The 25,546-nt window shown below is 38.4% G+C and overlaps 1 protein-coding gene across 5 annotated transcripts in view; it reads right to left on the bottom strand.

The window, feature by feature from the left end:
• Positions 1-252: 252 nt before the first annotated feature.
• Positions 253-25,546, bottom strand: part of LOC106089930 (mesocentin) — a 52,658-nt gene continuing 27,364 nt past the window's right edge. For 3 of the 5 annotated variants that reach the window (XM_013255925.2, XM_013255924.2, XM_013255923.2), the window contains exons 4-17: positions 20,009-21,981; positions 18,167-19,636; positions 17,236-17,853; positions 16,401-17,033; positions 15,511-16,143; positions 14,594-15,226; positions 12,191-12,823; positions 11,152-11,799; positions 10,132-10,758; positions 9,047-9,775; positions 4,774-5,095; positions 4,549-4,721; positions 3,477-3,932; positions 253-2,226 (exon numbers count right to left, since the gene is read on the bottom strand). In XM_013255925.2, coding sequence (XP_013111379.2) covers positions 1,801-2,226; positions 3,477-3,932; positions 4,549-4,721; positions 4,774-5,095; positions 9,047-9,775; positions 10,132-10,758; positions 11,152-11,799; positions 12,191-12,823; positions 14,594-15,226; positions 15,511-16,143; positions 16,401-17,033; positions 17,236-17,853; positions 18,167-19,636; positions 20,009-21,981 — 9,974 coding nt within the window. In that variant the 3' untranslated portion in view covers positions 253-1,800. The remainder of the gene's footprint in view (positions 2,227-3,476; positions 3,933-4,548; positions 4,722-4,773; positions 5,096-9,046; positions 9,776-10,131; positions 10,759-11,151; positions 11,800-12,190; positions 12,824-14,593; positions 15,227-15,510; positions 16,144-16,400; positions 17,034-17,235; positions 17,854-18,166; positions 19,637-20,008; positions 21,982-25,546) is intronic. The other 2 variants (XM_059363667.1, XM_059363668.1) reach the window with 2 other exon arrangements.

The following is a 25,546-nucleotide window of genomic DNA, read 5'->3' as shown; positions in this document are numbered from 1 at the left end:
CAACCCAATAAATAGTTCTGCTGACAATTAATCGGCTCCTGCTGCTTTGTTGTTCTTTAAATGGGATAATGCTCATTCTGGTTAGGCGGTAAACCATCATCAGGGTTTGGTTCTATACCATCACCTGGGATTTGTTTCAGTTGAATCTGGACACTCCTGTTTGTACCATGGGCTTCTTACGGGAATGCTCGATTCGTGATTGCTTACCTTATTAAAAAATAGTTTTTACATGCAATAAATAAAAAAACTTAGTTTTTCTGTTTTTTTTTAAGATTTATTTATTTACTTAAAGTCGCATCATTTTATTGAAAAATAATCTTACAAATTCCATTATCAGAAAACGTTTGCTGTCACACAACACATCTTCTAAACCGAAAAAAGGCTATCTAAAAAAACACAAAACTGAAGTACTAAATTACAAAAAAAAAAGAAAAATACATTTGCAAAAGATTTGCTGTACTGTTTGGAGGCGGCTAAATACATACATGCGCAAAGAAAATCCTTACACACATACAAACATATCTAACCAAATACATACATATATACATAGGTATGCTGAAGTATTAGTTGAAACGTCTTCACTGTCTCACAAAAAATTCAAAATTTTTCCTTTTTCTTTTTTCAAAAAATGTAAAACTTATTCTCTATGATTTTGGGCTAAGGACATAAAGACAAGAAAACAGAAACAAAGAACAGAGACTGTGGGTGGGGCGGGGGTTTCTCTATATAAAAAAACGGACGGAACAAAAGGAACCAAGGAACCCCTTGGAGGTGCAATATTCCATAGATGGTGGGATAACAAAGTTATAGAAAATGACGTGCACTGACAAATAAATTAAATGCTTTAAATAAAATTATATGCCTACTGTGCTAAACTGTAGTAGAAGTAGCTGTCTGTCTGTTTGTTGGTTGGTTGAACTGTTTTGAAGAAAAAAAACGATTTCAAAAAACATTAAAAATTTCAAATTAAATCAGGGGCCTGAATTTTTTTTTTTTTAATTTGATTGTCTATCGTTTTGATAAAAGTGCTGGCTAAATGTTTCTTGTTTTTTTTTTCTCTCTCTCTCGCTCTCTGTTTGGTTTGCTCTAACTCAAATCGTGACTACTTGTTATGACTTAGATAACTAAAAAAAATTAAATCGCTCTCATATATCTCTCTCTCTTTTCTCTCAATTAGTTGTTTGTATTATTTTTAATTTTGAAAGGGGACGGGGGTTAGTGCTTTTTTCGTTTTGCTATTTTCTGTGTAAATGTGTTTTAATTTATTATTGTTATTATTAGGTTTTTTCTTTTTGTAATAGTAAACTCTTAAAAGGGCTATTAAAATGTTGCAGTTGGCTCATGTTGTAGTTGTTGTTGTTGTTGTTTTGGGGTGGTGGTCTCTCCTTAAACTTGACTAAGTGATGTCTTCTGTAGCTCTCTTGTGATAACTCTTGATGAAATATTTAATGTTCTCCAAAAGAATTGGCCAGGAGAAATTTCTCATGGCTTGGACTCGTTTACTCTCTCTTAACTCTCATAATAGAAAGACATGTTGAAGCGCTCTCACATAACACTCATTTTGAGAGATGCTCTCCGTTTTGAATACTCTCGATTCATGGAATACATTTTAAGGCAAATAAAGAGAAAAAGAGAGAGCGCTCTCGTTAGTTGTAAGATAGGGTTAACTTTTTCTCTTTTTTTCTTCTCTTCTTCTAGCAAGGGCTAACATAGACTATCATCTAGTGTTTGTAGTTGTTTTTCTTATTCTGTTGTTGTTTAAGTTGTTGTTGTTTTTTTATATCACTTGGAAATGTCAACTCAACTTTTGGTCTTTTGATTTTTATCATCTTCACCACCACCAGCTGCGGCTGCCTCCTTCTGCTCCACATTGGCCAAAGCTGTTTCGGCCATACGCTTGTATTTGCCTACCAAATCGGGCAAATCATAAGCAATGGCCACATCCAATTTGGTAATGGGACAACCGCGGAAGTATGAGCAAGTCTCTGACAATTTCTTGAATTCATACAATGGATTCAAGCGGAAGAAGTCACGATACACCTCGGGATCGGGCAAATCGTAACGCGAGATATTCGTCAGTGTTGACAGACCCTCGTAGATGTGGTAATTTTGGGGATTCTCAATAATTGTATCGGCAATGCGTTTCTTGTTGCCAAACAATGATTTGTGATTGTAGTAGGTATTGAGATAGCAGTCAACCATTTTGGCATGATTACGGACGCGAACCTGGAAAAAACGGAAGAAAATATAAAAATTAAAAATGAGTTCAAATATTTAGAATTTTGAAAATAGCTACATAGATGATTCTTTGTGTTTCGCTACAATCTTAACTTGCATTTTGAAAATACTTTGAAGCTAGTGCCCAGCACAGCAAGACTTCAAGGACCACAGGTCCTACTCAGACCTACATTTATAAATTTAATTATATAAATGATAATTATTATAATTATATGATAAGGGGGAGGGCTCCTCCCTTCATTGAGCCCTATATTTTTTCGAACTATGTGTCCGCTTAGATGTTTTTTGATGGTGGGGCGGCCCCCAGATAATTACAGCTAATATTGTATATTAGTTTCGTACACTGCTCCAAAGCACCTTTCATTTGATACCCATATTGTCGAAATCGCTTTACATGTCCTTTAAAGGGGTTTAGGGTAGGGCTTTCCCCTCAATTGCAAGATTTCAAAATTTTTTAAAAAATTTATAATTTACTAGAAATCGGTGAACCATTTTACAATAACTGACGTTATTTTTGTTTAAATAATGTTAAGGTAGGGTTTCTCTCCCAATTGAGACCCATGCCGTTTAGGGGTATTATATCACATTTTCCCAATCGGTCAATAAATCCGTTTGAGAGGTTTAAGAGTATGGCGTACCCTTAATTTTCTAAGCCTCTAAAATTTTTAAGATGCTCGTATTCAAGATTGCAAACTAAATGTTGTATTCCTGAAAAAGGAATACAGAGTAAAAAATTCCGTAAGGTAATTCCGAAGAATGTAATATTGTCAATAAAATTCAAAAGGCAGCCTACAAGACCTTTATGATCAGGAATCCAAGTTAAAACTACTGTTTCCAGACCAATTAACATAGCAGCAAGTTCTTTCTTACCTTCCTGCTTTATACCATGACAATGCTAGGAGAGCCACTTGGTTACCGACGAAAATTCCTACCTCGGTTTACTGATAAATCAGCTAGATCACAGGTAACTGCAATCTTTGAGCAAAGGCTTGCTTTGAACAAATCTCATGATTTGTTCACCCAAAACTTCATGCTCATAAAACTCCTAATCTTTACTTATTCTTTCTTTGGATTAAACGCTACAATGATTCAATTATAAAAAAAAATCTCAAAAACTGTTTTTCTTTTTTCAGCCGAAGACGTGATATAAAATCATGGGTAAGTCCAAACAAAAGAAACTCTTTTTACATTAAATTTACAGGTCAACCTTGTCCAAAAAGCTATAAAAGAATACTCACAGCAAAACGACGCGCACTAGCAATTTTGTTTTCAATCCTCTTGTCAACAGCTGTACGAAGATCTCTGAGGAAAGCTCTCTCCTGGGCCAACAACAAACGAGCAGGGGAACCCTCTTGATAGGGACGACCCCACAATGAAGTGGTATACACCAATGGTGGTTGAGCTGATGACATCAATGGAGAAATATTCCAAATCAAGGCACTTTGAACGCGCAACAATTCTTCTGGTTTCACAGTATCGGCCTTATTCAAAATGATGCGGGTTTGATATTCACGACCCTTCAATTGATCCAAAATAGCTTCGGTTTCGGGGCCAACATCAAGTTTGGCAGGATCGTAGACCAGGAAAATGATATCGGCACGATCGATGAACCATTGGCAGGCATCATTGAAGGGGAAGAGGCGTGAGACCTGTTTGCGTACTTCCAAAATGCCGGGAATTTCGACAATGTTGACCTAGAAAGGGATAAAAGAACATTTTATTCTGGGGTATAAACAAATGATTTTTGGCAAGGTAGGAACCAAAATATACCCATTTACTAAAGTTCCACAACATAATTGAAATTAGATAAATTAAATTCAAGCTAAATATTTATGATCTTTAAGGAGTATTCATAAGTTAATGCGAATTATGCCTGAATTTTATTAATGCCACATTTTCATATTAACATTTGTTAGAAGTGTGAACAACTAAAGAGTTTAGCTACTATAATTAAAGACACAAAATATTGCTAAATTTCTAAAAGGTCATTGGCGTTATGATTTTTTCCTGCATTGCATCAAATTTGTCATGCATTTTAATTAATTTAATTTAAAAAGTTTATAACACTTATAAAGTCATGGTTGCTATTTTTTTATTTTTAAGGTAAACAAAGTTTTCATCAAATATGGGAATATATTCATAAGAGCAATGAACAAGTTCATAAAATATATTAATACTTTAAAAGTGAGCATATTTTCGATAAAGTGGTGTTCTTGTTGTACTTTTTGTCATTGCCACAAGAAGAAGGAACAAATCACCTTCCACTTATCACAACTTATTATGAATTTCCAATTTTTGTCCACTATTTACCTTTTCCAACAACTTAATTGGCATCTTAAGACCACGCAAGCGATCCTCCAAACCTTGACCGAATTTCTGCAAGCCAGAAAATGTATAATCGGCTGCCAATTGTGTGCCATCCAAAACTTCCGTCTCATTACCCCACATCAAGATATTGAAATAGGCCGGTGAAGGTTCAGCACCTAAAAAAAAACATATATAAATTTCAAATAACGGCCTACGGCCATAACTTACCCGATCTCAAGGAATGAGGTGTATATTCATTATCAGTCAAATAGTTAATAATCGATGATTTGCCACCAGACCAGGGGCCCATGAACAAAACCAAAGGTTTGGAAAAAATTTCTGGATCACCAAAGTGACGATTGCTCAAGTCACGATATTTGAACATAGCTTCCAAGGGCTTAATGGCATTCTCATAGGTACGTTTAATGTCACGCAAAATAACTTCAGCCACATTATCGATGGCCTTTTCGCGAGCATTGTATTGTTCGTCAAGTTGCAAAAGTTCGTTAATGTGATCGCGGCTACGACGTTGTTCGGGAATTTCACCTTCCTGTGATGCAATTACAAAAAAAAGAATAATTAGTAAAATCTAAAAGTTTAGAGGACAGCAGCTATTTTTGGGTATTTAAGGACTTGGAGAAAATTTAATTTTTCTGGATTTTTGGCATATTTTTTTTTGAAGTGAATCATGAAATTGTATAAAATTTTGAGTGAAAAAAACCTATAAAATGCACACACGCATTTTGAATGTTGGTTGTGGCATACAGAGTCTTACTTATCTTTCATCAACAATTTTAATTTTAGAGCAGTGTTTTATAATTTTTCCTTTTTTCAGATGTATTAATAAGTATTTACAGGCGTTTTAATTTCAATAATCAGATTTTTTGATGGCATTTCATCACTAACTGACTGGATCAAACTTGTCCTCTTTATACCCACTACCTTAGACTGGGGGTATAACAATCTAGTCATTCTGCGACCCTATAGAGTGTTTATACTCTTCTTAGTATTAAAACTCGAATGTATAATGATCAATAAGCACATATCGGTTCAGATTTCTATAAAGCTCCCATAAATTGAAGTTCTAAGATTTGGCTTCCTGAGGCCCTGCAAATGCATGAAAATTCCATTAAGGAACTGTAGGGTTACTTTTCTGATATCATTTAGTATTATCGAATTTAAGATGAAGTTCGATGAGGGAAGACCTCCTTTCTGTTCTTGGGCTCAGGCGTTCAGCTTCATAGGCGATAATGCTATCTAACATTCACTAAATTGCAACCAGAAATTTCATAAACATATATAACACACATGTAATCCCATACCCCCATCTGATTTTCTGAGCCGCTAAATATGTCAATTTTTGCTTGAAGCTTGGTGTGAAGTAAGAATTCCTTCCAACATTCACCCCAATGCCACCCAGATAGGCCAATGTATGGATATAGCCCGCATATAAATCCATATCGTAACTTTTAAGGAGGTAGAAGTTTTTTTAAGTTTTGAAAATACATTGCTGTAAGTTTGAAGTCTTGGAGCTGGATTCCGGTTCCGACTGAATACTCCGACCTAAGGGTTGGGTTCCGAAGTCCTGATAAAACCCCCTTTTGCCTAACCTCAACATAAGTTTGGGAAGATGAATGTTTGTTGGTATCAACATTTCGGTCCTGCCAAACTTATTGGCCTTTTTCTTATTTTTGTTACGCCCTCCACCAAAGGATGGGGGTATTCTTATTTCGCCTTTCCGTTTGTGGCAACACAAAGTCTAAAACCCCATAATGTTTATATACACTTGATCGCCATTTCATTTTAAGTCGATCTTGCAATGTCTGTCCATCTGTCGATAGAGTCAAGCTAAATGCTTGAAATCTTTCACAAATATTCTGTTTGTTCCCCTTTCGAGATCTGCTCAATGGGGCTAGGAGGTTTTCTTTGCAAATGGAAAGAGAAAGCCAGAGATCGCATCACGCGTTAACCACTATGGTACGCGTTTCGTCTTTGGTTAGAAGACTTTCTGTAGAGCTCAATTCTCATCCGATTTTGCTGAAATTTTGTACTATGACGTACTATGGTATTCAACAGATGTGCCAATTACGGCCCAAACCAATCTTCCAATTATACTTCATAAGCCTCTAGAGGGTGAAATTCTTATCCGATTTGGTTGAAATGTCGAACAATGTGTCACCTGCGATTTCCAACATACTTGCCAAATATGGCCTGAATCTGGTTAACACCTTATATATCTCCAATATCACCCATTGTTTGAGCCTCTAAAGGGCGCAGCTCCCATTTAAACCGATCGTCCGAATGTACTTCATGAGCCTCTCGAGGACGAAATTCTTATCCGATTTGGCTGAATTTTCGAGCAATAATGTCACCTTCGATCTCCAACATACTTGCCAAATATGGTCTGAATCGGGTTAAGATCTTATAAAACCCACTTCCCGAGCCCCTCGAGGGCGTAACTCCTATTTAAACCGATATTCCGATTATACTTTATGAGCCTCTAGAGGACCCAATTCTTATCCGATTTGGCTGAAATATCGACCAATGATGTCACCTGCGATCTCCAACATTCTTGCCAAATATGGTCTGAATCGGTTTAAGACCTTATATATCTTCCATGTTACCCACTTCTTGAGCCTGTAGACAACTACTATGGTTTGCAACATCTAAGCTATGTATGGTCAGTTCACAGCTCCAAATGTATAGCAACTCTTATTCATTATCAATCTCTTACGAACTTTTACATACGTGATAAATATGGTCTGAAGCGGTCTACAAACTGATATAGCTCCCATATAAACCGAACTCCCGATTTTCTTATCCGATTTGGCTGAAACTTTGCCCAATGATACGTATGGTCGGTAGAGCTGACAAACTATCGATAATCGCAAAAATCGGTATTTCCGATATTTCTAATAATAAATATCTGTACTATCATTAATATCTCATCATCTGTATTTCAAACAAAAATAAAATCAAAATCAATAGATCGATTTATATAGAAGCAATGTCAATGCACAGAACGAATAAAACCAAATTTAATAAAAGTCAGTTTTAAGTCATGAGAGAAATCATTGTGCAAAATTTAAGCCTAATTGGATGAAAATTGCGCCCTCTATAGGAGCAATGTACCTTATATGATACAATCAGTATGGGATCGCTTATTTTTGATAAATTTTGCAAAATATTTAACTTTGCCGATGGTATCGATAGGAAAAATATCTATCGATAGTGCCATCGATATTTTGCCAGCACTAATGGTTGGTCCATAATTACAATGGCATAGCAACACTTATTCATTTTCCTTTGTTTGCCTATAAAGATGTACGGGCTTGACAAATACGGTCCATGATGGAGGGTATATAAGATTCGGTGCAGCCGAACTTAGCTTTGGTTTACTTGTAGATTTTAATGCCGGTATTCAAAACAGTTTAAACAGATTTAAAGTAGTTATATTTGACAGATTTTCTCTATAGGACTGCCAGATTAAACTTATTTAAAGCTGCATTAAGTTTTGTGAATACCGGTGTAATTCTTTCGTGTATTGACAAGTTATCCTTTAAAAGATTTTTATATAAGGGGTATTTGTCCATATCTTGATCATATTTCAAAGTTCCTTAAGCTTCCATATAGAGTCATCACTGATGTTTCTTCTTTGGGCCTTAAGTAGGATTTTTTTCGATTTTACTGAAATTTCAATCCATTTATAGCTTAAAAACTCCGAATTTTTCCGCAGCGAATATGGGCAAAATACATCTCATTTTCAACTCAATTTTCCCAAATTTTAATCTCTAGTTAACAGTAGAAGCATTTAAATTTGATTTCGTTGAATGTTCAGCTTATAAAATGCATAACTCAGCAGATTCCATGGTGTGGCCATAACCAAATTGTCGAGATTTTGTTTTATTTGAATATGTCCTCAATTTCCAGAAAAATATGTTTCTCAGCCTTAATTTTGTTTTGTTTAGATGAAAGCTTCTTAATCTACTTATTTCTACATATAACAGCAACTCAACTAAGCATTTTAGGTAAAGCATGCACTTTAAGTCTTCGTAGTTTAAACAACTTATTTTTTTCCTCATAATGAGTCGATTACATGGCTGAAGGATTTTTATCAAACCAGTAAGCAATAAAAACATACGTTAACCAGCAATTAAAATTATACCATACGGAAAAGGGAATGTCGATAAAGAGAAGAATGATGAAACGATATATCTGAAATAAAATCAACTGTGTATAATAACAGCGCTAGCAAGAGATAGAGATGGTGCATAGTAATAGTAAAAATTAAAGAGAAAAACAACATATGAGTATGTGTTCATGTTTACAGGATACGTCCCATGGTTATAAGAGTTTAGGTAACCTGAAAATGTTTAGATTAAAAATGATCAGAAAATCTCAATCATAATACAATGATGTTGAAGGAGTTTTACAGGAAATGCTCAACGAAACCGGGGGGAAATGATGGCTCAGCTGCAATAATCATACGCAACAATCTTACCCAAAGTAATTCATCTTCCGGTCGGGTATCAATATCATCCAGTTCACCATCGCTATCATCTTCGGCATTTGTCACACCGTCACCATCACGATCGTCATCATGCTCATTGGGTATGCCATCACCATCAATGTCATTGTCCTGATAATTGGGTATACCATCACCATCGATATCGTCATCTTGATGATTTGGCACTCCATCACCATCCTTATCCTCATCCAAATCATCGGGTATGCCATCGCCATCCATATCACTGGTGGAAACTGCCTCCAAATCACGTTTGGACCGTTTCTTGGCACTAGGCTGTATATCAGCCTGCTCATGTTTATCCTCATCATGTTTATTGGGTATGCCATCACCATCGATATCATTGTCATGCCTATTGGGCACCCCATCACCATCCATATCAGGATCCAACTCATTGGGCAGTACATCACCATCGATATCGGTATCATCATCATTGTGTATGCCATCGCCATCGATATCCAGGCTCTTGGGTTCCTCACTGTTGGGCATGCCATCACCATCAATGTCATGATCCTTTTCATTGACAATGCCATCGCCATCGATATCCTCATCTTCAGTATTCGGTTTTCCGTCGCCATCAATATCGGTATCCTTGTGTGTGGGTATACCATCACCATCAAGATCATTGTCTTCATGGTTGAGAATACCATCGCCATCCATGTCAGGATCGTGAATATTGGGAATACCATCACCATCGAGATCATGCTTTTGTTGGGGAAGATGTTTTATTAATTAACACTTTTTCTCGTTCTTACATTTAAAAAGAAAAAACTTTAACACCAACATAAAAAAACTATGAATAGGATCATTACAGTTTGAGGAGGCAAGTGCAACTGTGCAGTTAAGGCAAAAAACAATAAGAAAAATTTAAATAGTAACTAAAACACAATTTTGGGGGTAAGACATGAGGAGAAGTAGAGTCCCAGAGCCCTTTTTGACCCCCCTCATCCATCGATAAATGCACCTGTAGTTTGTATTTTCTTTGGTTATTTGAGGGAGATGATAAGAAATGAGAGGAGATCAACAATAGGAATTATTTCCATCCAACTCAAAAGTCTTACCCTCGTGCGACTAACAACAGATTTCTTATCATCGGCCTCACCATCAAAGTGATCATGAACATTGGGCACACCATCACCATCGCGATCCACATCTTGATGATTGGGTATACCATCACCATCAATGTCTTCATCTTTGTGGTTGGGTATGCCATCACCATCAATATCATCATCCTGATCATCGGGCACTCCATCACCATCCATATCACGATGATCTTCATCATGCACATTGGGCACACCATCACCATCGATGTCTTTGTCATGGAGATTGGGTATGCCATCACCATCCATATCCTCATCCAATTCATTGGGAATGACATCACCATCGATATCCTCATCATCGTCATTTGGTATACCATCGCCATCAATGTCTAGGCTGGCTGGCTCTTGATCATTTGTCATGCCATCACCATCGATGTCATGGTCATGTTCGTTGGCAATGCCATCGCCATCTATATCCTCATCCTCATGGTTCAAGGTGCCATCGCCATCGATGTCGGGATCTTCATGTGTTGACAAACCATCACCATCCACATCGTTGTCCTCGTGATTCAATATGCCATCGCCATCCATGTCAGTGTCGTGAACGTTGGGTATGCCATCGCCATCAATATCATGACCTCTGGAAATCTTCCGTAGTGTGAAGATTAAATTTTAATAAAAATAAACACATAAACGTTCCAATTCATTGCTGAATATGAAACGCCAACAGATTTTCTTTAACACAACAAAGGGAGGGGGAAGTGTGAAAAAAACGTCAACTTTTGGAAATGTCCTGAGGTATGAAGAGTAGGGAAGGAGTTTGCAGCGTTTTGCATTGTTCTGTACTGTTTTGTTCTGATAAAAGAGTGTCTTTTCTGTGTGAGCGAGCGTATGTTTTTTCAAGTCTTTGCCAACGATCAAGTAGGTGTTGTGAAGCCGATCTGTGAAGCATTGGGCAAATCGGCTTCAATTTCGACTTCCGAACAAATGGGAATGTCATCAAGAACCCATGATGAAACTTGGCATACATATATATCTTACCGACTTCTTGTCATGACGCTTGTGAGCATCACTGTCATCATGCTCGCCATCACCATCACGATCTACATCACGATGATTCGGCACACCATCACCATCGATGTCATCATCCTTGTGATTTGGTATACCATCACCATCAATGTCATCATCTTTGTGATTTGGAATGCCGTCTCCATCTCTATCGTCGTCCACACAATCTGGTATGCCATCACCATCCATATCGGGATGATCATCATCATGGATATTGGGTATGCCATCGCCATCGATATCTTTGTCGTGCACATTGGGCACACCATCGCCATCCATGTCTTTATCCAAATCATTGGGTATAACATCACCATCAATATCATCATCATCATCGTTGGGTATGCCATCACCATCAATATCCAGACTAGTGGGTTCATGATGATTAGCCAAGCCATCGCCGTCGATATCATGATCATGTTCGTTGACAATGCCATCACCATCGATATCTTCATCCTCATGATTCAAGGTGCCATCACCATCGATATCAGGATCTTCATGGGTTTCCAAGCCATCACCATCAACATCATTGTCCTCGTGATTCAGTATACCATCGCCATCCATATCGGTGTCATGGATGTTGGGTATGCCATCACCATCCAAATCAATGGCATGACCTCTGGAAATCTTCCATAATGTTGATATTTAATACTTTGCCAGAATTTCTTTTTTGAAAACAAAATTACTAGGGTCAAATTGGAAGGAAGGATCCTAAAAGGAAAGATCCAACCAAAACTTGTGTGGGAAAATAACATTGTGCGTAGAAAATAGTAGTATGAAACTAATCATAAGGTCTCCATATTGGGAATAAATGTTTGAAGGGTTATATGGCATAGAAATAAAGAAAATGGTAGAGAGACCAGTTATGTAAAGAAATCATATACGATACAAGAGCAATAATGGTTACGGGTAACTGTAACGGAAACGGAAACGGCAACGGCAACAGCCTCAGCAGCTGGTTCAGGGTTAATGAAGAAAGAAGAGAGGCCATGACAGGTGTTCCAGTGTAAAATCTTACCCGTTTTCTTCTACCACTGATCTTCTTATCATCAGCCTCTCCATCACTGTGATCCTGTTCATTGTGAAAACCATCACCATCGCGATCGATATCGCGTTCATTAGGTATGCCATCGCCATCAATGTCATCATCCTTCGCATTTGGTATACCATCGGCATCCACATCATCATCATGATGGTCGGGTATACCATCACCATCCATATCCCGATGATCAATATCTTGAACATTAGGTACTCCATCTCCATCAATGTCTTTGTCACGTACATTCAACACACCATCACCGTCCATATCATCGTCCAGTTCATTGGGAATTACATCACCATCAATATCATCATCGTCATCGTTGAGTATACCATCTCCGTCAAGGTCAAGACTTTTGGGTTCTTCGTCATTTGACATACCATCACCATCTAGATCATGGTCCATTTCATTGGCAATGCCATCACCATCGATGTCATCATCCTCATAATTCGGTGTTCCATCCCCATCAATATCGGCATCTTGGGCAGTGGGAATGCCATCACCATCGGCATCATTGTCCTCCTGATTAAGAATGCCATCGCCATCCATATCAGTATCATGGACATTTGGTATGCCATCACCATCAATGTCAAAAGCAAGACCTCTGGAAATCTTCCCGAAAGTTTTTCATTTAATACTCAAATATTTTTGAAATCCCTAATCAAAGGGGATGTTAGGAACTATGGAGAGTAGTTTTAGTGTGTATATTCTGGACGAAATGGAAAACATCGTTGTCATGGGTAGTATGTAATTGTATGCTCTGTTCCAAGAGTTTTTAACAATTCAATGGCAGAAGAAATATGGTTGTCTGGATCTCAAATTTGTATACATTTTCGTTGAAGAATTTGGTTTAAAGCGTTGATTGAGTTATATTTATTAATGTTGTAGAAATTTATCAATGTCAAAAGCATGTCTGTAGGAAATCTTGCCGAAAATTTAAATTTCCATTATCAAAGGCGAAATTATGGGCATGGTTAAGTTGTTAGATCTGCACTTAGGGGAAAATTGGAAAACGCCTTTATCATGTGTAGAATGTAACTGTAGGTTCTCTTCCATGAGTATTCAACAATACAATGTCAGAAGCATGGTTGTCTAGATATCAAATTTTTATACATGTTGTTTAATGCACGTGGTATAGAGGATTGATTGAATTATCTTAATTGTCGTTCTAGGTCAAAATAGACATTTCTGAATATATTACCGAAAGTTTATATTTTTCAAATATATTAACATCCCTAATCAGAGGGGAAGTTAGAGTGTATATGTTCTGCACGAACTGAAGATTAGAAAACGCCGTTGTCATGAGTAGAATGGAACTGTATGCTCTGTCTCGAGAAATGTTAACAATTAAACTCAATGCCGATAAAGTAGGATTGTCTGGATAACAACTGTACACTTTCCAATATAAACTTGATGTAAAGCTTATAGGGGTTTCAATGTACAAAACGTGGACTCTGCATATCTTCAGGAAAATTTTCCATAAAAAATCGAAAAAGGTAATTACGCTCTACTCATGAGTAGTATACAACTGTAAATGCCGTTCCGAAGGTTTTCAGCAATTCAATGGCAGAAGAAATAAAGTTTTCTTGATTTCAAACACATTTTTCGTGGCGAATGTAGTATAAATCATTGGTTGATTTTAATCAAATGAAGTTTTACAAAATAAACCTTAACCATTAATTCGAATATCTTTACGAAGCGTTTTGAAATTTTCCATTTAATGTCCGAAACCTTAAATATATTTACCTTCTCAGAAGGGACAGCTGGGAATAGTGTAAGAGTGTATGCTTTGCAAAAAGCGCAGATTACAAAAGCCGTTGAGATGATTAGTATATCACTGTATGTTCGGTTACAAGAGTGCCACGAATGTCCTTATATAAATTTTCCATGATAAAATTGATACAACATATTAGCTTTTATTAATTGTAAATTGATGTTGCAAAAACCACAATTATTTAATTTCAAAAGCGAAATTGTTTTCAATGTTCCCAAGATTTTATGTATCTCTAATCAGAGAAGATAAGCATATTTATGAGTAGTATGAGGGTGTATGTTCTGCACAAAGGCGAAGATTAAAAAACGCTGTTGCCATGAGTAGTATACAACTGTATGTTCTGTTCCAAGAGTTTACAAAGCAATAGAAGGGTTGTCCAGATTTAAAAATTTTTATACATTTTCTACGATGTAGTTGGTATAAAGCATTGCTTATTTTTTTTATTGAATGAAGTTCTGTTGTTGTTGTTAATTGTTTTCGGGAAAATTATATGGTTTTGTTTAGAATATATCACTGAATTGACATAGATTTCTTTTGTAGGTAATTGGATTTATGGTGGAGCACACGAGATCATGATAACATTTCTGCTTTGTTTTATCAATTCTTACCCGTAACATTTTAATAAAAACATTTTTATCGTCGGCTTCACCATCACTATCATCCTGGTGATTGTGAAAACCATCGCCATCACGATCTATATCGTGGTCATTGAGGATACCATCCCCATCTATATCATCGTCTATATGATTTGGAATACCATCCTCATCAATATCATCATCATGGTGATCCGGTATGCCATCGCCATCCATATCGCGATGGTCTTTGTCTTGTACATTGGGCACTCCATCACCATCAATGTCCTTGTCACGAACATTGAGTACACCATCACCATCCATGTCTTCATCCAATTCATTGGGTATAACATCCCCATCAATGTCCTCATCTTGATCATTGGGAATGCCATCACCATCGATATCAAAGCTCTTGGGTTCTTCATCATTTGACATGCCATCACCATCTATGTCATGATCCTTTTCATTGGCAATGCCATCGCCATCAATATCGTCGTCTTCATGATTGAGCTTTCCATCGCCATCAATGTCGGTATCTTTGTCGGTAGGAATTCCATCACCATCAGCATCATAATCCTCATGGTTGAGTATACCATCACCATCCATATCGGTGTCGTGTATATTTGGTATGCCATCGCCATCAATATCGCTATCGTGTCCTTTAGAAACCTTCCATAAAACCGTAAATAAATTCTCATTTATCCCCATGTCTAAACAAATAACCATTAAAATAATATCATGGGAAGTGCCAAGAGAAAATGAAAAAGTGTTTACTGTGGGAAACCAACCATAAATTAACCAAAAAACAATCAGGTATCCAGTGTTTTAGAAGTAATGCTTAAGAAAGAAACCATAATGAACGAAATAACCATAGAGTAGAGACAGAGTTGTAGAAAGATTTTTTGTATGATAAGAATTGAAGATGAGACGCGTACTCCATGATCAATTCTTACCAGTTTCAATTTGACCCCAGACTTGTGATCATCGGCTTCGCCATCCCTAATATCTTTAAAATTTGGTACCCCATCACCATCTCGATCGCCATCGCGTGCATTTGGTACACCATCGCCATCAATATCGTCGTCCTTATGATTAGGCACACCATCGCCATCAATATCATCATCATGTTCATCTAGAACACCATCACCATCTTTATCGGCATGATCGTCATCATGAAGATTGGGCACTCCATCACCATCAATGTCCTTATCATGAATATTCGGCACCCCATCGCCATCCATGTCTTCATCTAATTCATTGGGTATAACATCGCCATCAATATCATTGTCCTCATCATTCGGTATGCCATCCTTATCGAAGTCGAGGCTTTCCGGTTCTTCTTCGTTCAACATGCCATCGCCATCGATATCTTCATCCTTGTCATTGGTCACACCATCGCCATCGATGTCCTCATCTTCACTATTGGGTGTGCCATCGCCATCAATATCAGAATCATCCATCATGGAAATTCCATCCCCATCGGCATCCGAGTCTTGCAGATTGAGAATACCATCACCATCCATATCGGGATCATTAATATTTGGTATACCATCGCCATCCAAATCATTTGCATGGGCTCTGGAAATCTTCCATAAAAGCAAAATTTAATTTAACTCGGCGCTGATATGATAAAAATAAGTAAACCCAAAATAGAGGAAATCTGTGTGAGTACTGAGAAATGTTTGTTTTCTGTTTTGTAATGAAGTATGGCTCCCGTCATATAAGAGAAGAGAAAATTCCTTGGGGGGAATATTTTATGAAATGTTTGAGAGAGACGATTTGTTTGGTGGCATAGTGTCTTCTGTAGCTGACAACCATAGGGAATGGTCCACTCAACTCTTACCCGTTTCAATTTGCGAGTTGATCGCTTATCATCAGCTTCGCCATCCTTTTGATCTTTGCTGTTGCTTATGCCATCACCATCGCGATCTGGATCACGTTGATTGGGAATACCATCACCATCAATATCGTGATCTTTTACATTTGGAATACCATCACCATCAATATCTTCGTCATGTTCATCGGCCACCCCATCACCATCCATATCACGATGATCTTCATCGTGAAGATTGGGCACACCATCGCCATCGATATCTTTGTCACGAATATTCAGTATACCATCGCCATCCATATCCTCATCCAGTTCATTGGGTATTACATCACCATCCATATCGCTATCCTCATTATTGGGTATGCCATCATTGTCTAAATCCAAACTTTTGGGTTCTTCCTCATTGGGCATGCCATCGCCATCAACATCGTGATCTTTTTCATTGGCAATGCCATCACCATCGATATCTTCATCTTCGCTATTAGGAGTGTCATCACCATCGATGTCGGAATCTTCGCTGGTGGGTTTGCCATCACCATCGGCATCAGGATCTTCCTGGTTCAGAATGCCATCGCCATCCATATCGGTATCATGAATATTTGGTATACCATCACCGTCTATATCGTTTGCACGAACTCTGGAAATCTTCCATAAATTCAAAAGTTAATTCTTAGATGTTACAACGTGTCAAGTTCCATAGTGAAAAAGTGTTGAAAAAACAAACAGACAGAAGTAGAGTACACAAGTAGCAGTAGAAATAAGTAAAGATCCATCGTTGAAAAAGAGTTTTTTGAGAAAAGGTTGAAAGATGAAACGCAGAAATATTCCTATGCGAATCAAGTCTTACCCGTTTAATACGCTTCTTATCATCCGCTTCCCCATCATGGGGATCTTTTTTGTTGGGAATACCATCACCATCACGATCTGAGTCTTTTTGATTGGGTATACCATCTCCATCCATATCATGATCCTTTAAATTGGCAATGCCATCACCATCCATATCATCATCATGGTCATCGCTTACACCATCACCATCCATATCGCGATGATCTTCGTCATGGACATTAGGCACTCCATCCCCATCCATATCCTTATCACGCACATTAAGTAAACCATCACCATCCATGTCTTCATCCAATTCATTGGGTATGGCATCACCATCAATATCACTATCATCATCGTTCGTTTTACCATCGTTGTCTATGTCAAGGTTCTTGGGTTCGTCTTCATTGGCAATGCCATCACCATCGGTATCGTTGTCTCTTTCATTTAATATACCATCACCATCGATATCCTTGTCTTGGGCATTCGCAATTCCATCACCATCAATATCTGAGTCTTTACTATTAGGAATGCCATCGCCATCTGCATCCGAGTCTCTCACATTCACAATGCCATCACCATCCATATCAGGATCACGTTCATTGGGAATACCATCACCATCGATGTCTTTGCCTCTGGAAATCTTCGAATTGTTTGTATTTTTGGTTTTAATACATAGACGTTATAGTAGTAGAAATAGGAATAAAATGATGTGGTTGCAATAGATAGATGAAAATATCATGTTGGAAAGTAGTGTAGAGTAGAGTGCCATTTTCATTCAAATCAATTCAAAAAGTAAGGCATAACTGTGAATACTTTTGTAGAATTTCTAGAAGAAGAAGTGCTAGAAGGTGCATTAGGTAAGACGGGTGCATAGAATGCAACACCATTGAGGCGAAGTGTTTGTGAAAGATTTCAATAAACGAAAGTTGAGTGCTTGAGTCTGAAATTCTTACCCCTTTTTTGTCATCAGCTTCTCCATCACTATCATCGCGGTCATTTGGTAAACCATCGCCATCGCGATCCGCATCCTTTTCGTTGGGTATGCCATCACCATCGATATCCGTATCATGAACATTTGGTATGCCATCTCCATCAACATCATCATCCTGATGATTGGGTACACCATCACCATCCTTATCATCATCTTTGCTATCGGGGATGCCATCACCATCCATATCTTGATGGTCATCATCTTGGGTGTTAGACACTCCATCACCATCAACATCCATATCATGGGCATTACTAATGCCATCTCCATCCATATCTTCATCCAAATCGTTGGGAGTATTGTCGCCATCTATATCATCATCCTCATCGTTGGACACACCATCTCCGTCGATATCGTTGTCTTTTTCATTGCTTACACCATCACCATCTATATCATCGTCTAAGGCATTTGGTGTGCCATCTCCATCAATGTCGGCATCCAAATAATTGGGTGTACCATCACCATCAATATCGCCGTCCAGATCATTGGGAGTGCCATCGCCATCGATGTCTTTATCCACCTCATTTGGAGTACCATCTCCATCAACGTCCCCGTCAAGATGATTGGGAGTGCCATCACCATCAATGTCTTCGTCCAGATGGTTGGGAGTGCCATCGCCATCAACATCGGCATCCAGATCATTGGGAGTGCCATCACCATCGATGTCTTCATCCACCTCATTTGGCGTGCCATCTCCATCGACATCGCCATCAAGATGATTAGGGGTGCCATCGCCATCTATATCTTCGTCGAGATGATTTAAAGTACCATCACCATCTACATCGGCATCCAGGTGATTTGGTGTACCATCACCATCTATATCCTCATCCAAATGATTTGGAGTACCATCACCATCTACATCGGCATCCAGGTGATTGGGGGTACCATCACCATCTATATCTTCATCTAAATGATTTGGAGTACCATCGCCATCCACATCGGCGTCCAGGTGATTAGGTGTGCCATCACCATCTATATCCTCATCCAAATGATTTGGTGTACCATCGCCATCAACATCTGCATCAAGATCATTGGGGGTGCCATCACCATCAATATCATCATCCAAATGATTAGGCGTGCCATCACCATCAACATCTGCATCCAAATCATTGGGGGTGCCATCGCCATCCATATCTGCATCTAAATGGTTGGGCGTACCATCACCATCAACATCTGCGTCAAGATGATTAGGGGTACCATCACCATCAATATCTTCATCCAAGTGATTTGGGGTGCCATCACCATCCACATCGGCATCTAAACTATTGGGTGTTCCATCTCCATCGATATCCTCATCTTCTTCGGCGGGAAGACCGTCGCCATCCATGTCGTTGTCGTCGCGATTGGCAATGCCATCACCATCCATATCATCATCGTGTATGTTGGGAATGCCATCACCATCAATGTCGTTGGGATCTCCACGTTTTTTAGAAACCTTCCATAATAATACTCAATTTTTTTACTATAGCATAGACCAAAAAATGTTTAAGAGAAAACTAAACAACACCTAAAACCTGGTGTGCCAAATTCCGTTTTTTTAACAAAAATCCATGTGCAAGTTTTAAAAAATATCAATTCAAATAAAGAAAAAGGTTTTTAAACTTTGACCTCCTTCGGGCCCATAGGAAATCCAATTTCTCTACGTCGACATGAATTCCACTTTTCCATCAAGTTGCGTTATCCAATATATCTACGTATATACAACGATCGCTCTACCGTTATCCGGGATTTCATACGCACTAATTATTCATCTACAAGCTAGCGAAGCGCTCTAAAGCAGGACCATTAGCATAAATTTAAATCTTACCCATAATAATTCATCTTCTGGCTTGGTTTCCTCTTCAGCTTCGGGAGTTTCCTCAGCAGCAACTTCGGCTTCTGCAGAAACAGCTTCAACTTCCTCAGCAGCCTCCTCAGCAGTGCCCTCTGCTTCCTCCACAGAGCCTTTAGCCTCATCAGCAGTATCTTCAGTTTCCTCAGCAGAAGCTTTAGGCTCATCAACAGCTGCTGCTTCAACCACTTCGGCAGCCACAGCTTCGACTTCTTCCTCCACAGCTTCGGTCTTCTCTTCGGCGGCTTCCATTTCTACTACTTCTTCGGCTGCTTGGGCTTCCTCCTCAGCGGCTGCTTCATCATCTGATTTACCATCACCATTGTCATCGGCATCCTCATGGTTATGCAAGCCATCACCATCAATGTCTTCATCTTGATGATTGGGAATACCGTCGCCATCCAAATCATCATCTTGATGATCAGGAATACCATCACCATCCTTGTCATCGTCTTCCTCATCGGGTATGCCATCACCATCTAGATCGCCAACACTACGCTTGGTGCGTGCGCCTGGTTGAACATCAGCCTGTTCATGACCGTCTTCATCATGCACATTGGGAACTCCATCACCGTCGATGTCGTTGTCACGGGTATTGGGAATACCATCACCATCCATATCAGCATCTAACTCATTGGGTACCACATCACCATCGATATCACTATCATCATCGTTGGTAATGCCATCACTATCAACATCAAGGCTCTTGGGTTCTTCGTCATTGGGCAAACCATCGCCATCAACATCGTCATCTACTTCATTAGCAATGCCATCACCATCAATATCATCGTCTTCATGGTTGGGAATACCATCGCCATCTATATCGTTATCCTGGTCATTGGGAATTCCATCGCCATCGATATCGTTATCTTCATGATTTGGAATGCCATCACCATCAATGTCATTGTCTTCGTGGTTTGGAATGCCATCGCCATCGATATCATCATCCTCAGTATTGGGAATACCATCGCCATCAATATCATCGTCTTCATGGTTGGGAATACCATCACCATCAATATCGTCGTCTTCATGATTGGGAATACCATCACCGTCAATATCATCATCCTCATGATTGGGAATACCATCGCCATCGATATCATCATCTTGTTCATTGGGAATGCCATCACCATCGATATCATCATCTTGATCATTAGGAATACCATCACCATCAATATCATTATCTTCATGATTGGGTATACCATCACCATCAATATCGTCATCTTCATGATTAGGAATGCCATCGCCATCAATATCATCATCCTCATGGTTTGGAATGCCATCGCCATCGATGTCATCATCCTCGTGATTAGGGATACCATCGCCATCAATATCATCATCTTGATCATTGGGAATGCCATCACCATCGATATCATCATCTTGATCGTTGGGAATGCCATCGCCATCCATATCATCATCTTCATCATTGGGAATGCCATCACCATCCAAATCGTTGTCACTGACATTGCGCACACCATCGCCATCAATGTCGGCATCAACAATATTGGCAACGCCATCACCATCCATATCAGCATCCAGGACATTGGCAACACCATCGCCATCGATATCAGCATCAACGACATTGGCTACGCCATCACCATCCAAATCAGCATCATGGACATTCTCCACACCGTCTCCATCCATATCCGAGTCCTTGTTATTGGGAATGACGTCACCGTCAATATCATCATCATTGACATTTAAAACGCCATCACCATCCATATCGTCATCTTCTTCATTGGGTATGACATCGCCATCGATGTCATTATCCTGTTCATTGGGAATGCCATCACCATCAAGGTCGACAGGGGCTTTCACCTCCTCGACAACGCTTTCCTTTTGTTCATGAACAGGTTGATCTCCCTGCATTTCACCGGACTCTCCACCATGGTCGTTATCTTTTTTCGTTAAATCTTCGCCGGAAGTCGTATCGGGACTAGGGATTAATTCTTCTAAAATGGAAAAGGAAAAATGCTAAATGTAAAAAACATTGCAAACTTTGAAAGTCTTTTAAAAACTATTATAAATTGGATTAAAATGAGAGTCCAGAGCTTAAAATCACATATAATTTGTGTTCGAAGGTGTACTTATAGTTCGTAAGGCTGTGGTTTCAATTATTAGCCAAAAACTAAGCTAACTCAATGAAAAAATTATTGGAGATAATTTTTAAAATCTGATTTCGATAATGAAGTTTCAGCTTTTCAAAAGAGGCTAAGTGAAAGTTTTCTCCGATACAATGTGCTATCGAACTCTACGTAGGAATTATTTTGGGGATGTTTGTAATGTAATGTGTATGCCCGAGGTTAAAATAATAGTTGCCTGTAAGAAACTAAACTAAGGTCATGGATTAGTGGTAAATCTTAGTAAGAAGTTGTCCTTTATTGCGGTTTCCAATAGCAATTAATAATAGAAATCTATCTAGGCGTAATTGCGTGGAGGTTGGTTATATCGATTGTCGTCATTGATATATCGTCGATAGTTTTTTAATTTAATATAGTTATTTCCTGTAAAAAAAACTCAATAAGCAAATCGATAAGAGGTAAATTGATTACTGAATATCGATTACGTAGTTCCATCATTCTGAAAAAGGCTTAGTAATAGAGCTGGCAAACTATCGATAATCGCAGCATTCGATCGATTTATATAAAGGTATATAAAATCAATATCAATGCCAGACCAAATAAAACCAAGATCAATAAATTCAGTTGGAAGTGATAAGAGAAATCATTATACCAAATGTTAGCCTAAATTGCACTCACTATAGGCGCAATGTATCTTAAAGGATGCATTCAGTGTGGGATTGTATCGATTTTTATAATCGATAATTCGTCGATAACTTTTTAATGCAAATGTGTCCGCCCGGTGTTGAGAGGGTAGCTATCTGCTTAACTCTAAAAATAGGGTTTTTTTGTTTTTATACCCTACACCACTATTGTGGTACAGGGTATTGTAACTTAGTGCATGTGTTTGTGACACCAAGAAGAAGTTTACCTAAGTATACCGATCGACTCAGAATTACTTTTGATTCGATTTTGCTGTGCCCGTCTGTCTGTTTGTCAGTCTGTCCATCCGTCTGCCCATATTACTTTGTGTACAAAGGCCAGGTCGCAATTTTCATCCAATCATCTTTATATTTAGCAGGTTTGGCCAAAAAACAAAGAAATCGGACGAAGTTGGAAGAAATCGCAAATTGCTAATTTGCCCAGCAACATTCAATTAAGGAACAGAGACAGTCTTCTTATATATCAATGATTCGAGTTAAGCTCAATAATAGACGGGTCCGAACGGCCTGCCACAGTGCGACTCTCTTTGGAAGAAGTTTTTACTTGGCATAGTACCTCACAAAAGTCGCCAGCATTAGGAGGGGGCTTAAATTTGATTCTGTATGGAATTTGATCAAAATCGGTTAAGATTTTGCTATAGCTCCCGTATATATGATTCACCCGATTTTGAATTCTTGGGCCTTCGTCAGCGCATTTATAAACCAATATTCTCAAAACTTTGTGCACTTTTTTTACGATTTCATATATGTGTACAGATTTTGGTGGAAATCTGTTAAGATTAACATATAGCTCCCATTTATATCTTTCTTCGATTTGAGTAATGTAACAATAATGTGGTCATTTGTCAACCGATTCTCCCAAAATTTGACATGAACAATTCTCTAATGAGAATTCCCATTTTGACTTCTAGAGCCACTTCAAGTGCATTTATTGAACAATTTTTCCAAAATTTTGCTCGATGTCTTTTTTGTAACTTGAACTATGTGTACGGGTTTTGGTCGAAATGGGCTCAGATAAAGCTTACATAAAGGGTGATTTTTTGAGGTTAGGATTTTCATGCATTAGTATTTGACAGATCACGTGGGATTTCAGACATGGTGTCAAAGAGAAAGATGCTCAGTATGCTTTGACATTTCATCATGAATAGACTTACTAACGAGCAACGCTTGCAAATCATTGAATTTTATTACCAAAATCAGTGTTCGGTTCGAAATGTGTTCATTCACCGTAACGCTGCGTCCAACAGCATCTTTGAAAAAATACGGTCCAATGATTCCACCAGCGTACAAACCACACCAAACAGTGCATTTTTCGGGATGCATGGGCAGTTCTTGAACGGCTTCTGGTTGCTCTTCACTCCAAATGCGGCAATTTTGCTTATTTACGTAGCCATTCAACCAGAAATGAGCCTCATCGCTGAACAAAATTTGTCGATTCACTGAAAATGATTTCACTGAAAATGATTCACTGAAAATGATTTGCAAGCGTTGCTCGTTAGTAAGTCTATTCATGATGAAATGTCAAAGCATACTGAGCATCTTTCTCTTTGACACCATGTCTGAAATCCCACGTGATCTGTCAAATACTAATGCATGAAAATCCTAACCTCAAAAAAATCACCCTTTATTTATGCTCGTAAGATACTAGATTGTACTGAAATAATGTGGTAATTTTTCTGCCTATCCTCACGAAAATTTGAACATAGAGGGCGATTCTTTAGCAGCTCACGCAAGTTTCGTGTTTTGTTTCACTATCAAACAACTTCAGCTTGGTCTTTAATTTAACCATAATTTACAAACGAACAAAGCATGTAAATTTTTGAATTTTATTATCAAAATCTGCTCTGTTAAGAAAGTTCATCGAGCGCATCTTTCATTTTAATCTACCCACTGGAGCGGCTATTCGGGCTATTGTGACTAAATTTCGCACCAAATTTCCATTGTTGGACATCAAACCACCAACACACTTACGAAGAGTGCGAACTGAAGAAAATATAGCATCTGTATCGGCCAGTGTTAAAGATGACCAGCAATAATCGATTCGTCGATTGCTGAAGAATTTAGGTGTGAAGCCTTTCAAAATACAGCTCGCGCAAGAATTAAAGCCGAACGAACTACAGAAACGAAGAATGTTTGCTGATTGGTCTCGTGGAATGTTGGCTGAGACACACATTTTTATCGAAAAATTTTGGTGAGCAACGAAGCTCATTTTGGCTCAATGGGTAAATAAATAAGCAAAATTGTCTATTTTGAAGTGAAAAACAGACAGATGCATTGTAAGAGCTACCAATGCATCCAGAAAAAATCACAGATTGATGTGGTTTATGGGCTGACGGCATCATTGGACCGTACTTCTTTAAAGATGACGCGAAGCGTAACGTAATTGTGAATGGTGAGCGCTACAGTGAGATGATATTAAACTTTTTTTTTACCCAAAATACAAGACCTTGACTTGCATGGCATGTGGTTTCAACAAGACGGTGCCTCATGCCACACAGCACGCGTAACAATGGACTTTTTGAGAGGCGAGTTCGGTGAACATTTTATTTCATGTTCTGAACCGGCCAATTGGCCGCCTAGATCGTGCGATTTAACGTCTTTAGACTTTTTTTGGGGCTATGTTAAATCTCATGTCTATACAGACAAGGCCGCCTCAATTGACGCATTGAAAGACAAAATTGAGACATTTATTCGCGAGATACTAAACAAAATGTTGAAAAGAGTATGCCAAAATT

The sequence above is a fragment of the Stomoxys calcitrans genome, chromosome 2 (assembly GCF_963082655.1).
Source record: "Stomoxys calcitrans chromosome 2, idStoCalc2.1, whole genome shotgun sequence".
NCBI lineage: Eukaryota > Metazoa > Arthropoda > Insecta > Diptera > Muscidae > Stomoxys > Stomoxys calcitrans.
The sequence above is the reverse complement of the archived record's forward strand: the minus strand, read 5'-3'. Positions and strand labels throughout refer to the sequence as shown.